This window comes from Carcharodon carcharias, chromosome 4 (assembly GCF_017639515.1).
Source record: "Carcharodon carcharias isolate sCarCar2 chromosome 4, sCarCar2.pri, whole genome shotgun sequence".
Taxonomy (NCBI): domain Eukaryota; kingdom Metazoa; phylum Chordata; class Chondrichthyes; order Lamniformes; family Lamnidae; genus Carcharodon; species Carcharodon carcharias.
In genome coordinates, this window is record NC_054470.1 from 15,262,786 (window position 1) to 15,277,595 (window position 14,810).

General features: G+C 42.5%; 1 protein-coding gene across 1 annotated transcript in view; it reads left to right on the top strand.

The window, feature by feature from the left end:
• prdm6 (PR domain containing 6) overlaps positions 1 to 14,810 on the top strand; it is a 296,418-nt gene that overhangs the window by 185,306 nt on the left and 96,302 nt on the right. The window contains exon 3 of the mRNA XM_041186944.1: positions 575 to 702. Coding sequence (XP_041042878.1) covers positions 575 to 702 — 128 coding nt within the window. The remainder of the gene's footprint in view (positions 1 to 574; positions 703 to 14,810) is intronic.

The following is a 14,810-nucleotide window of genomic DNA, read 5'->3' on the forward strand; positions in this document are numbered from 1 at the left end:
TAGTAATCTGAATCACCTTTACCACAGTAATCTATTTAGATTATTGTCAAGCAAAAGCAGTAACATTGTTGTTTATTTGAAACTTGCCCTTTAGACAATTCACAGAGTTAGAGTTTTTAAAAAAAAATCACAAAATGCTCCTAGGGCAATATTTTGCTAATTCATACGTAACCATTTTAACAAGTGTCAGATAGCAGCTCACATGGACCAAAAATCCATATATTTTCAATTGGTCTTGCATCTACTCTCTAACACCCAAAAGAAAACATAGTTCAAAAGATAGTCCTTTTTTTGTTTGGAATTCAATGTCATTATTTCAGCAAATTGATAACAGTAGAATAATGAAATCTGCTATAAAGGTCAGGTTAAAATCAACAAGAATGTCGTTCCACATTTTAGTATCGTTAGTCTTTTTTAATTGTTTATGAGATTCATGAAAATGTCACAAGCCAGTGACAAATGTCATGGCCGTAAATTTCTAGGTCTGACATTGAACAGAGATACAACCAGAGACAGCAAAACAGTGATCACTGATGATCCAATCAACTGTTTGACCTTTCGACCTCTTTCTCAGATATATGATCAGGAAGGATCACTACAACACTTCATTGATGGCAGTGACCCCAGCAAGTCAAACTGGATGAGATATATCCGATGTGCAAGACATTGTGGGGAACAGAACATGACAGTTGTTCAGTACAGGTAGGAGATACTTACATTTTTTTGACCTATCATTATGATGATTAGTCCAACTTTTAGTTTGACTGCAGAAGTAAAATAAAATCAGGCAACAATGTATATCAACTTCAGTGGCTTCATTAACATCCATTGCTTCATCAATGATCTTCCCTCCAACATAAGTCAGAAGTGAGATTGTTAGCTCAGTTCGATTAACAATTCCACCAAAAATGAAGTCACATAATAAAATATTTTATTTATTCTTGGTACATGGGTGACACTGGCAAGGCCACATTTATTGCCCATAGCTGATTGCCTTAAGAAGATCTTACCTACGATCTACTGCAGTCCTTGTTGTGATGGTGCTCCCATTATTGTGCCCCTTAGGGAACTCCAAGATTATGACCCAGTGATAATGAAGCAATGGAAATCTATGGTCAAGTAAGGATGATGAATGACTTGAAGTGCAAATATTTCTATGATTTTTCTGAGGTTGACAGTTATTTTTAGAGTTGGTTGAATTGATGCAGTGCTGTTTCCTGTAGAGCGTATGTTGCAGCTTGACTGCACGAATGGTGTAAGGGATAGATACTTAGTAGCTCACTCTAGCCTACAGTAGAACAAGGCTTGGGCTGGCAAACTGCAGGTAATATTCATGTCACATAAATGCCGTATAATAGCTATCTAAAATAAGAAAAATCCCAGCCCTCGCCTCCTTACTTTTCTACATCTCTGCCATCCTCAAAGCCACCCACCATCAACATCTTGGCAGCCACCTTTGACCATTAGGTTAACTGGATCAGCAATATCAACACTACGGCTTCAGGAACAGGCCAGAAGCTCTGTATTCTAAAATGATTGGATCACTTCTTAAGCCCTAAAAACCTCTCCACTATATATAAGACTCAGGACAAGTGTGTGCTGAAATACTCACCGGTTACCTGCATGGATGCAGCCATAACAACAATCAAAAATACTCTATTATGCAGAACAGAGGAATTCACTTCAGCAGTATCTGCATTACTGTACTCAATTTCTCAACTTCCTCCATCGCCAACAGACTTTGCTGCAGCATTTATGATTTATACAATACACTGTGGTAACTCATTGAGATCGCTTCAATAGTGTCTTCTTTCTTTGTAGCCTCTAAGACTGAGAATGCCAAGAGCAGTGATCTCTTAGAACCACCATCACCTTCAAGTTCTTCTCTAAGTCACACACTTTCCTGACTTGGAAATATTCACTGTTTCTTCCTTGTTGTTAGGTCAATGTCCTTGAATTTCCCACCCAATAGCATTGTGAGTATCATCACCACAAGATTTGCAGTAAATCAGGAAGAAGGCCCTTCAGCAGCTTCTCAGGACAGCTTTGGATGGACAATAATGTAGCCTTGCCAGCATTACCCGCATCTCAAGAAAATAATTTAAAATAATTCTGCCCGATCAGAGCTTCAGTATGGAGTTGGTATCTATCCCTTACACCATTGCACAGGAAAGCTGCAATGCACAGTCCACAGGAAACACTGCATCAATTCAACCAATTCCGAGAATAACTTGCAGCCTCAGTAGAAATATTTGCACTGTAAGTCATACATCAGCCTTACTTGAACATACATTGCTATTCCTCCATTGTCACTGGATCATAATCCTGGAGTTCCCCACAATACTGGGAGCACCATCACAACAAGAACTGCATCATATCACAGGTAAGATCTTCTTAGGGCAACCAGCTATGGGCAATAAATGTCAGTGTCACCCATATATCAAGAATAAATGTAATACTTTATTATGTGACTTCATTATGTATGTGAACTGCGTAATGGATAGTTGTGAGACCTTTATTTTGCTATGGAAGGACAACCGTAATCATAATACAGGGGCATTAAATGCCCTATTTTTTTCTTTTGACCAGATGGATACCTAACACATGCTGATTGAGGGAGTGATCTATTTTAGGAAATGTTGTTTTTCGGAAGAAACTGTAAAAGATCTTATAGCATTATTTAAGTAAAAGTAAGGAGTTCTCCTAGTGTTTTGACCAAACAATTTACAGGCCACTTATCTCATTTGTTGCTGCTCCCAAATTGGCTACCGCCTTTCCCAGCATAACAACAGCTACTATGCATCAGAAGTAATTAATTTTCTGTGAAGCATGTTACGACATTCTGAGGATGCGAAAATGTGATTTATAAATGCAAGTTATTTATTTCTTTTACTGAGGGTACATTCCTTCCCCATTGAAACAAGTCCCACTTGCTCATATCTCGAAAATTTAAATAGGGGTCGGAAGAGTCAAAGCTTAGGAACCTCAAGTGTTTACAGTGGTACTGCTAGAGGTTAACCAGCTATAAGTGTGCAATTTGTAAGTATAAAGCACTGTCAGGCTTTCTTTTGCTTGTTAGTTAGGACCACTCTGCCAATTAGATCAGTGATTTGCAAGATCATCTGAAGCTGAGTGTGAAGAACGCTAGTTGTTAGACCTAAAGAGGTGATGACAAAACTAAATCTAAAGAAAAAGACTTATGAAAAGTGCATAAACAGTAAAGGAGCAAATGACAAAAAAGCGATGGGTTTAGGAAAGTGGTAGAACGTTTCATTGATACGGCAAAGAAGAAATATGAAATGAAAATATAAAAGAACGGAAAAAGAAATAGTTTTGTATAGTACCTAAAAGAGAATTAAGTAGGGATAGAGCCACTAAAGCATGAACTAAATAACTCACAGGAAATGACACTGATACGGCAGGGCTCCTGAATAGAATCTTTGCCTCTAATTTCACGGAAGGGGTGAACACAGAGCAAATAATAATAGAAGAATATGTCAAGTGGGATATTACAGCAGTGAATATAGAAAGGAAGGAGATGTGAGATAAACTAGCTGAACTTTAGGAGAACAAAGCTTTGGTTTCAGATGGAGTGAACTGTGGATACTCATGGAAACTGGGAAGAAGATAGCAGAGGGACTCATGTCCATACATAAAAATTCAATAGAGAATGAAGCAATGCCAGAGGACTAGTGGACAACAAAATATAATTGTATTCTTCAAAAAGGGAGACAGAACTAATCCCTGGAACGACAGACCAGTTAACTTAATGTCAGTGGTAGGAATACTACATATTTGCTAAATAAACAACAAAGCAGTTAAAGGTGGTTAAGATAAAAAATAGATAAAAACAAAAAATTGCGGATGCTGGAAATCCAAAACAAAAACAGAATTACCTGGAAAAACTCAGCAGGTCTGGCAGCATCAGCGGAGAAGAAAAGAGTTGACATTTTGAGTCCTCATGACCCTTCAACAGAACTGTGTTCTGTCGAAGGGTCATGAGGACTCGAAACGTCAACTCTTTTCTTCTCCGCTGATGCTGCCAGACCTGCTGAGTTTTTCCAGGTAATCCTGTTTTTGTTTAAGATAAAAAATAGTATGGATTTCTAAAAGGAAGGTTATCTTTAATCATCCTGATTTGATTATTTGAAGAACAGAAAGAGTAAATAAGGACAATGCAGTGGATGTAATATATATGGAATTTCAGAAAGTCTTTCAGTAAGGGATCCATGAGTGAGTTTGAATCAGGGTCCAGGTACCAAAATTGATTGAATGATGGCTACAAAACTGAAAACAGTTGAGGGAAATTTCCTTAGACTGGCAGCAATGAGAAGCGGTATCCCACGGGGATCTGTGCTAGAACCACAGTTGTTTACCTTGTGCATGAATTATTTGGACTCAGGAATTTTAGGTTTGGTATTGAAGCAGGCTTGCAAATTTTGTGGATAGTAACAAATTCAACATAGTGACATATAAGATGGTTAATTTTAGTAGAAAGAATTAGGAAGCCACTTATTCCTTGAAGGGTAAGCAGCTAAAAGGGGTGAAGTGGCAGAGAGTTCTGGGAATACGGGCACATAAATTGCCAAAAGTAGCAATCTAAGATGATAAGGCCATTAAGAATACAAACAAGGTACTGGGGTTCATTCTTGGGAGGAATAGAATATATAAGCTTGCTGCATACAAATTTACATGAAATCTTGGTTATACCACATTGTCTGCAATTCTGCTTTCCTTATGAAAGAAATGGATATTGAAGGACCTTAGAAAGTACAGAAAAGATTTTCAATAATGTTATCAGTATTGACAGGATGCAAATATCAGGAGAAATAAAACAAGCTGCAGAGAGTAACTCACCTCCTGATTCCCCAAAGCCTGTCCACCATCTACAATGCACAAGTCAGGAGTGTGATGGAATATTCTCCAGTTGTTTGGATGAGTGCAGCTCCAACAACATTCGAGAAGCTTGACACCATCTAGCACAAAGCTGCCTGCTTGCTTGGCACCTCATCCCCCATAACCTTAAACATTCAGTCCCTCCATCACCGACGTACAGTGGCAGCAGTATGAGCCATATACAAGAAACTCATCAGGCCTCCTTCAACAGCATCTTCCAACCCCACAACCTGTACTGCCTAGAAGGACAAGGGCGGCAGATGCATGGGAACACCACCACCTGCAAGCTCCCCCCAAGCCACACACCATCCTGACTTGGAACTATGTTGCTGTTCCTACAGTGTTGCTGAGGCAGAAACATGGAACTCTCTTCCTAACAGCACTGTAGGTGTATCTACACCACATGGACTGCAGTGGTTCAAAGAAGGCAGTTCACCTTCTCAAGGGCAATTAGGGATGGACAACAAATGCCAAACACACCCACATCCCATGAAAGAATTAAAAATACAGGGAAGGGAATGTTGTATATTGAGCAAAAAATAGAGGAATACCAGGGCAGGATGGGAAGTGATAATGGAATTGGGAGCTGGCTCATGTGGAATATAAACACGCGCATTGACCAATAAGCTTTCATGCCTTGTTTCTGTGCGGCAGATTTTAGACCATTTCTGGCTGATAACAGTTTCATTTCTAAGCTGGTACTTGTATTTTTGCCATACTTGGCTTGCTATCCCCTACACAAATGCAGTGATTGACTGCTTAAATTATTTAAATGTTGCCTCACTACTTCAGTGCCAATATTTCAGTGAACAGCCTGCAAGAGTTAGCACATCTTATACATGCCTGAAAAAACAATATTGGGAATTGTAGAATTTCATTACTCTAACTTCCATTACACAGGAAACATGTGGACTAGAATCCTAAGCATTATATCAGATTCCCAATCAATGTATAAGATTCCCTACTCAAACCATAACCTATTTCCAATTATACCTGCATTTGTTTTTCGTGGGTGTAGATCCCAAGACTATAAAAAGCATATGCTGGACCTAGGCGCCCCTGATGGGTGATCCTAAAAAAAAATTAGAAAAATGTCTTTGGCCATATTAGAAGTGACAGGCTGCTGTTAGTGAGGCTGGTGCCTGTAATCCATTGCTAGAGGCACAGATACCTGCCATTCATGGAATGTGGGCATCACTGGCAAGACCAGTATTTATTGATGATCCCTAATCGCCCTCGAGAAGATAGTGTTGAACTGGAGTCAGATTTCCCTGTCCGCAGGTTTTGGCACAACAAAGAAATGAGGGTAAGTCCATTTCATTTCTGACTCCTTGAAAGGGCCTGCTGTGGAATTTTCAATATATAATATTTACCATATTTAACATAATGAAATATTCTAAATCAGTTAGTAAATTTGCTAATCACAGATTGCCTTTCTGTTTGTTCAGCGCTCTTGAATCACTTCCTTCAACACCAACTTCAATAATTTTATCACTGTATGTATCAAATTAATAAGTTTATTAAGCCAAGGCTCATGCCTTTGAATATTTTTTTAAAATCAGACTCACATTAACTATCTGCTAGCCCTCTGGTACTTCTCATATCTATTAATCTCCACAGCTTTCTGTCAGCATACCAATCTTGATTGAATTTCTTTTACTATTCTTGGCTGAATTCCATCTAGACCAGGTGCTTTTTGAACCTTTACCTGCGTCATTTTCTAAGCAACATTTCATTGTTGCCCCCGATTTTCTTTATTAATTCAGGTACAACATAGGATTCAGATTCTATGAACAGTGGTCAAGTGATGGCATTCACCATTGACTCCAAAGAAAGTTGCCACAAAGATCCAACAATTTCTGTGACGTTGATTTCACCTTTCCCACCATTTTTATTCTAGGATCAACTGTAGGGCATCCAGGAACAATGATGTCATCAAGAAGGCTAAACAGCCAATCACATTGAAGAATTCTAACAGATAGCAAACTAGGAAGGAAAAAGCTTTGATTATCCTTTACTTATTAATCATTTTATAGACAGCAAAATAAAGATGGGAATATATACATGGGATTAAGGGAGAAGGTGAAATCTGATGAATAAACTTAAAAATAAATAATTTTTATTATTTTAAAAATCTGTGGATTTTTTTGTTCATAACGAAAACAGTTGACATTCCACAGATAAAAAAATAACTTTTTAGTGCCAGCGAAATTGTTTAGGCATAATTATGACTTAATGCACTATTAAAAGCCCAGTTATGCTCATTTGACAAGACTTGTTGAAGCGTTTTTACAACAAGACTAATACAGGCTATTAGGTAATAGTAGAAGTTCACGTCAAATCAAACGATTTTGAAGATTTCCAACTTTTTAAATTTGTTTACTGAATGTGGATGTGCTGACAAGGCCAGCATCAATTGCCCATGTCTATTGCACTTGAGAAGGTGGTGATGAGGTACGTTCTTGAACTGCAGCGGTTTGTGTGGTGTAGGTATACCCAGAGAACTGTTAAAAAGGATGGCCCAGGATTTTGACCCAGCAACGATGAAGGAATGGTAATCTTTTTCCAAGTCACAATGATGTGTTACTTGGAGGGAAACATTTGGAATGTTCCACACCCATTGGTGGCAGGTGTCTTTGGTGGCATGAGTGGACAATACGGTGAGAAGACCAAAAAATCAGTTTCATGACATTGTGAAACCAGTTTGCAATCGTCTGCTCTGCCCATCAATGGCAGACTGTGTTTCCCGCCATTGAATGTCAGGAACTTCATTGTAATACATCTGTATATCATTATAAATCCAGCTTGCTAGAATCACCCATCCATCACAATGACGTGTTTCACAATTGAACATAAACAACGTGCACCTGGTGAGCTGCACTTTGCTTGGGACTTCGAGGTTTGCTTGTCTACATTGCTTCAGGCAGCACTCATGGCTATGAGCGCCAGGCTTAGTTGGCCGCACCACATCACTTTTAGGGCGGTGTATGGTCAGGCCCTACTTACGAGACCAGCCTTGAGGTAGGGGTGGCTTTTCAATGGCTTCAGGGCTATGGCTTGCTTGGGAAAGGGGAAGAAGTGGCCTCAGGCAAGGGAAAAGGCTGCAGGGCTAGGACATTACTGGGGAAGGGGGGTATCCAGGGTGTGTGTGGCACATGTTGATCTGTGCAAGTGACCTCAAGAGGGTGAAGGATGAGGAGACAGTCTCCAGAGGAGATGAGGCCAGATGGAGATGTGAGGGTGTGTATGAGAGAGTGAGTGGTGATGTCCCTTGATCTGTCAGTGAATAAGATGCCAGTGAATGAGTGATGGGCTCGTGAGTGTGTCAGTTTAGAGTGTTGAGACGGTTGCCTTACAATAGCAGCACGGATGAGATCATTCATCTGCTTTCTGCACTGGACGTTGAACCTCTTGTGTGCAGCGTTGACACTGACTACCTCTGCCAATGCCTCCCAAGCTGGAGTGGTGACACTGATGGGCCTCCTGCAGCCAGGGCGGGGATAGAGGTCATCGCGCCAGGTTCCAGTGCTGTCCAGAAGTCATCCCAGGGATGCATCACTGACTCGGGGGACTGCTGTCTCCTTGCCTTTCGGGACCATGTTTTCTGTGCAACAGTCCTGGGCTGGAAGCACTGAGAGGTATGCACTGCTGCTACTTTAAATCAGGTGCCTGGTGTGAGGAAGCAGCGAAGTGACGGTGTGATGGGTGAACCGAGGCTGCCTGCCAGTGAAACGGGAATGCATGATTAATGAGGCGGGATTGGGACGATATGACATGAAAAGCCGCCATTGTGGCTGGAGGGTAAAACATTTTTTTCTTGCCTGCTACTGCACTTAGTGCAGATCTGGGATGATTCTGCCCTGTGGGTAGTGGTGTTCCCATGCACTTGCTGCAACAACCATTCTAGACAGTAGGAGCGGTGGGTTGGAAGGTGCTGATGAAGAAGATTTGTTGAGTTGCTGCAGATGTTACACATTATAGTCACATTGTGCCAGTGATAAATGTATAACGTGGTGGATTTGGCACCAGTCAAGTGAGCTGCTTTGTCTTGGATGCAGCCAAACGTCTTGAATGCTTTTGGAACAGCACCTATCCAGACAAGTGAAGAGTATTCCATCACACTTCTGACTTTGGTCTTGTAGATAGTGGAAAGGCTTTGGCAATCAGGAAGTGAGTGACTTGCTGCAGAGTTTTCAGTCTCTGATCTGCTCTTGGAGCTGTGTCATTTGTGTGGCGCCAGGAATCAGTGACAGCAGCTTCTGGATTTCTGCATTTAACAGTGCATGTGCAAAAGCCAGAAGTTGCTGTAAGTTTTACAGTTAGAACGATAGTGAACACTGACAGTTTCCACCATCATCACAACTGCAGAATCTGGGCCATTTCTTTATTCAGCGATTTGTGAATAATTCTGACATGTTTTGTACTGCCGAGCACTGTGAAGACATGAAATGAAAATTCTGCTATATTGGGGGCTTTCTCTACTGTCGTTGCTCTCATCTTTAAGGGATCCCATTGTGTACTGAAGACCATTAGCATGTGTAAAGCATCTGGACATTAAAGTGGTTCTTCATCAGTTCATCAAGCAACTGAGCAGCTGAGTCATTGAGATCGCTGCTGATTTCAGTCAGAGCAGCTGCAAAGGTGCGACAAGTAGCTTCAGTTTTCCTGGGTTGGAAAATCGGGCAGGATTTTTATTCTTGATCACTCACCATTGAGCACTGAATATTGGGTGAGGACAGAATTAATCTTGGGTGTGATTTTTTTTACCCCCAGTTGGATTGCCTGTCCGAATTCACTCATTAGGATTATGAATAATAGTTACTTTCTTCCTTTGTAAACTGGATAAGATCATGCATGTCTCTCCCGTCAGGCACTGTAGAATGCACACCAGCAATGAGTGAGCACCTTAGCAGAAGAAAGGAGGAGAGTCAGTGGTTGGAAATAGGAAGTGGAAAATGTCATTTTCTGGAGCATGTTGTATCTAGAATTTAGCCTACCCAAAACTCCAGAAGTGATAATTAATCTTTCAGTAATTTAGCATCAAAGTTGTGAACATAACTAACCTTGGTGATTGCTTTTTTTTAGTGATTTTTTGATTCCTTTGAGTGGAATTTCTTTCTTGCGAGGGTATCTTTGTTAATTGAGAAATAGGTGTCACTAGTCCCTGCAAGTAGTGTGTTTTTTGTCTGGAATCTCCACTGAACATACTTGCAACAGCCATCATCAATGTTGCCATGAAACCAGCAAGAGTGAAATCTCTTCGTTCAAGCTTCCTTTCTCTGCTCAAGATACAGATTTGTGCTGAATCCATGGGTCTTTGCTAGGTCCAGTCCTGAAGTTCATGTGTGATCTTTGATAGAAAGTGTCAAGGAACTGCTTGTCAGTGGCTAAGATGGAGGGGCTTGGGAGCACCCCAGCCTAATTCAATCCTCATATCATCTGTAATCCACATGTAGGAGTCATTCGATACTGATCAGAACCAGGAACTCAGCCTGATATTTCCCATTCTGTTGCTAAGTTGTCCCACATATACCCTGGCTGAGATTGGCTCCATAAGCACTAGCCCAGGGTCAAATTTGGGATCTTTCTGGTCCGCATGTCCCATCACTGCACTGAATTGTACATTTACCCAATGAGCCATAGGAAAGCTAAGTTTAGAATGTAAGTAAGGCCGCTGTCATATGCTATTAATTTTACTTAACATGAAAAACACAATGCAGCAACATCTGACACTAGCTCCAAGTACTATTTTACAAGACCTCACTTTTTCAGACAAATCTATGGGTAGCAAATACATTGTCCATTACAATGAGCCAGTACAGAGTAATATCACCAGAATGCTAGTAACTTGTGTTGCAATGTTCCATTTGCTAAGCAAGTTATATTATGGCAAGTAACTGGTTTGATGTGATTTAGATGTGTAGCATAGCAGACTAAGTTTTTGGATGCATGTTATCACATCAAAATTGTAAATCCAGGTACAGGGAAATTTAAAGAATAATTTGTTGCAGTAACCAGGCATATTTCACATTGAAAGTTATTCTGTTTCACAAACAATTCTGTTTTGTTGTAGGTTGCTTTATTGAAATGTCAGAGCGGCCTAAAATGTATTAGTTTTGCTCCGTTTTGAAGATACAGCTGGCTGGATTTTATCTGCGATGGGAGAGCCCACTATTACTAGGTAAACTCTGGCACTCTCCTGGTGGGCTCTGGGGCAGGGACCTCATTTTTGGGCACTCTTTGGCCCAAGGAAGGGCCCCCTGACAGCAATGGTCATCCCAGTGGCAATGGTGCCACCTGTCCTCATGGCCCACTCACGCACATAATTGGCCGCCGCTCGCAAAATGCAGCCCAGATCACTGAAGCAGGGTCGGTCCCTTCTTTCAGACCCAGCAGTGGGATTTCTACTGCCTGCTCAAAATTCTGACCAGCGTGGGGCACTCTGCTCATGGGAATACAAAAGCAAAATGCTGCAAATTCTGGAAATCTGAACTAAAATTGGAGAATGATGGAAACACTCAGCAGTTCAGGCGGCATCGGTGGAGAGAAACACTAAAGTTGTGATGAAGTGTTATCAACTTGAAATGTGGGGCAATATGAGGGAGATGGTGGTGTAGAGAGGTGGGGCATTATGGGGCAATGTGGGGGAGATGCTGGTGCAGTGATAATGTCACAGGACTAGTAATCCAGGGTAATGTTCTGGGGACAAGGGTTTAAATCCCACCATAGCAGCTGGTGGAATTTGAATTCAAGCAATAACCTGGAATTGAAAAGCTAGTCTCAGTAATGGTGACCATCAAACATTTGTCGATTGCCGTAAATACCCACCTGGTTCATTAATGTCCTTTAGGGAAGGTGGTCTGGCCTACATGTAACTCCAGACCCACAACAATGTGGTTGACCCTTAACTGTCCTCCAAAATGGTGTGGCAAGCCATTCAGTTCAGGAGCAATTGGGCCTTGCCAGCGGTGCTCACGTCCCGTTAAAGAACGTTTTTAAAAATTTATCAGTTGAGTCACAGTCAGAAATACGTGTTGGCAACACACGCGGATGGCCAGCGGGACTTTCCCCCTCAATTTTACCAGTGGCAGTTCATTAACAAGCTCCTGCTAGGGTCGCCATCCTATTCAGGACAACCACCTGCTCCCCAAGTGTCCCCAGCCCGATCAGAGGTAGCTGCAGCTCAGCAGCAACGGGAGCGGTGGTCACAGCTGAGATATGCAAAGGCAGCACAGGCAATCGCGAGGTAGATCCAACACCTTTAGATTTTAGTAAAGTTTAAGTGCTGGAGTGGAATTCCTTCTGAGCAAATCGCTGAGGTCACTGGGGCTGCCTCTCCCTGCCAACAGTCCCCACTTTGATTAAAAAAACTTGCCCCCCCCACCCCGGGCTGCTGCTGGGAGGCTGCCTGCAGTCGGCTGGTAGCCCCTCCATTCGGTGGTGGGAGTTGGGGGGGATGGGGGGGGGGAAGGGGAGGTTGAGAGGGAGTGCTGGTGGTGTTGATACGCCTCATCAAGATCCCAATGGCCTGTTGAAAGGCCCTTAGAACTTTTGCTAATTGAAATTGGCTGTCCACCTCGTTGTGATGGGAAGCCTGTGAGAAGCCCTCCCCATCATCGGTTAAAATTCCCTGACAACGGGACATGGTGAGGGAGCTAACCTGCCGTGACTCCCTGTGATTTTACTGACCTCAGCGCTGTGTTCCTGACTCCTGTAGGCCAGTAAAATCCTCCCCGTTAACTCTGTTTCTCTCCACAGATGCTGCCTGACCTGCTGAGTTTTTCCAGCATTTTCTGTTTTTGTTTAAGTGCTAATTGAACTTGTTAACAAGCCAATTGGCCCCATTAAAACACTGCCCATGCCATGATATGGTTGGCATGGGAAGTTGGGTGGGAGTGGGCAGGCATACTTTTAAAGTTTTTTGAAGGGTGGGAAGGAGGGGGTTACTATCTTCAGGGGTACCCCTTGTGCAATGGGGGGGGGGGGCAGCCCTCCTAAAATAGTACCCCCGTTTCTTCTTACCCACCTGCTCTCCAAAACCCAGCCCTTCACACCATCGCCTCTTGCCCAATACCCCGAACTTAACGGACTTACCTCACTCTGGGATCCATTGGGCCTTCTCCTTGGGACTGGACTCAGTCCCGCCAGCGCTCATTACTGAGCTCTTTGCACTGCCAGCTCCTGGGCGCTGGACTTCTTCCCCAGCGAGGAATGGGAGTCCCACTCTCCACCAATTTAGCCCACCCACAGGGCAGGCTGGCATGGAGCGAATCGGCCTCTGACTGATTTCCTTCTGGGGTGGCAAGCCGTCCACCCCTACCCCCTGTAAAATGCAGCCCTAGTATTTACTAACTGCAAAGGAATAACTCACCCAAAATATAACAGTTTCCTCTGTTTATTAAGCTTCTATTGTGATTGTCAATATGGATCAAAAATGATAAATACACTATCAGTTTCCCTCTGCACTGCCCTTAAAGTTAGCAATGTGTAATCCAAAAAAACATATCTTGGAAAGCATAAATGAAGAAAAGATTATTTAGCCTACCTATCTCATTTCTTCCACAAATTACATACAATCTGCTTCATTGTGGGTTCAACTCAATCCATTTATTCTCTCCAAACAACTTCTTTTAGCTCCCAAAGTGTAATCAAGCAAAACTTTAGAAGACGGAGCTCACCTTAATCCTATATTGTATAACCTAGTGAGGCTGGTTAGTATTACACTTCCAGGGTCTCTGTATTCAGTTCAAGCTAGTATTCTAAACTTATGGTAAAGCTGAGTAAAACTCTTCTGTCCTATGTTATGTGAACTCCTCAATTAATCTGCTTCCCATGTTTTGAATTCTGTGGATAGTATGTATGGGGTTTACTGTTAAAAGGGTCAGCAGTATCAAATGGTGATTTAGCATTAATTTGAGTTTTCTATTGTGTAAAATAAGAATCAAAGTGAATAGTGACTTTGAATCTGAGCCTCCGGTTTTCAGATCATTCGATGACATGTACGCACAGAACTCCTCCAGTCAGATTGCATTGCGTGTCATATGCGCACACAGTGCCTGTGCTGGGACTTCCAAACTTCCCTTACTGATGTTCAATAGCACCCCAACTCACTGCCATTCCTACATGCAGTACAAGTTTAGGAGACAGTGTGACCCGGGTGCAAGAGGAAATAGGAAGAGCAGAATGCAATCCAAGTGTAAGTTAGGGGGGTGATGGTGGGGATAGGGGAACAGCATTATCCAGGTGTAAGGGGGAAGGAAAACATGATGTAGGTATCCTGTTAATACCCACTGAGATAAAAATAACCTACTTCAGGTTCTTTATAGTGAAGACAATAGAGAGATTACTGAAGGGACTGAAGAGATGTTACTAGAAATGAAAGGCTTTAATTTTAAAGGGGCATTAGATAACCTAGTGGTAAAATTTATTGGAGAGTGGGGTGGAAGGCATGAGCGGTGGGGGAGAGAAAAGAATCAGGAGGGGGGTGTGGAAGGGCATTTAAGGGCCTTTTCCAGCCATCATTGGCATCCTACCAGTGTGGGGGACCCTCCAGCACACAGAGAGACAGCCAAGTAAAACCTGGTGGCCTTCCTGCAGCTTCAGGGTGGGAGGAGGGTCTCTCCTCCTCGGCCACTCTGTGGTCCAGTGAGGGCCAGCCCTGCGGAAACATTCCCCCCTGTCCTCACCAACCATCCACCTCTCTGGGGCCTGCCTAACTGGCCCCAGTGACTCCAGCCCAACTTACTTGGTTTGAGGGTGACATTCATGATTCTATTCTGGGCTGTGTGCAGTCCCAGCAGTGACCACCACTACCAAAGATGCTGCTGGGATGGAAGAGCTGCCAGCCCTCTGATTGGCTGGCAGATCTCGGGGACAGGACCTTTCCCTTCAAAGGACAGAACCCCAAACACCAG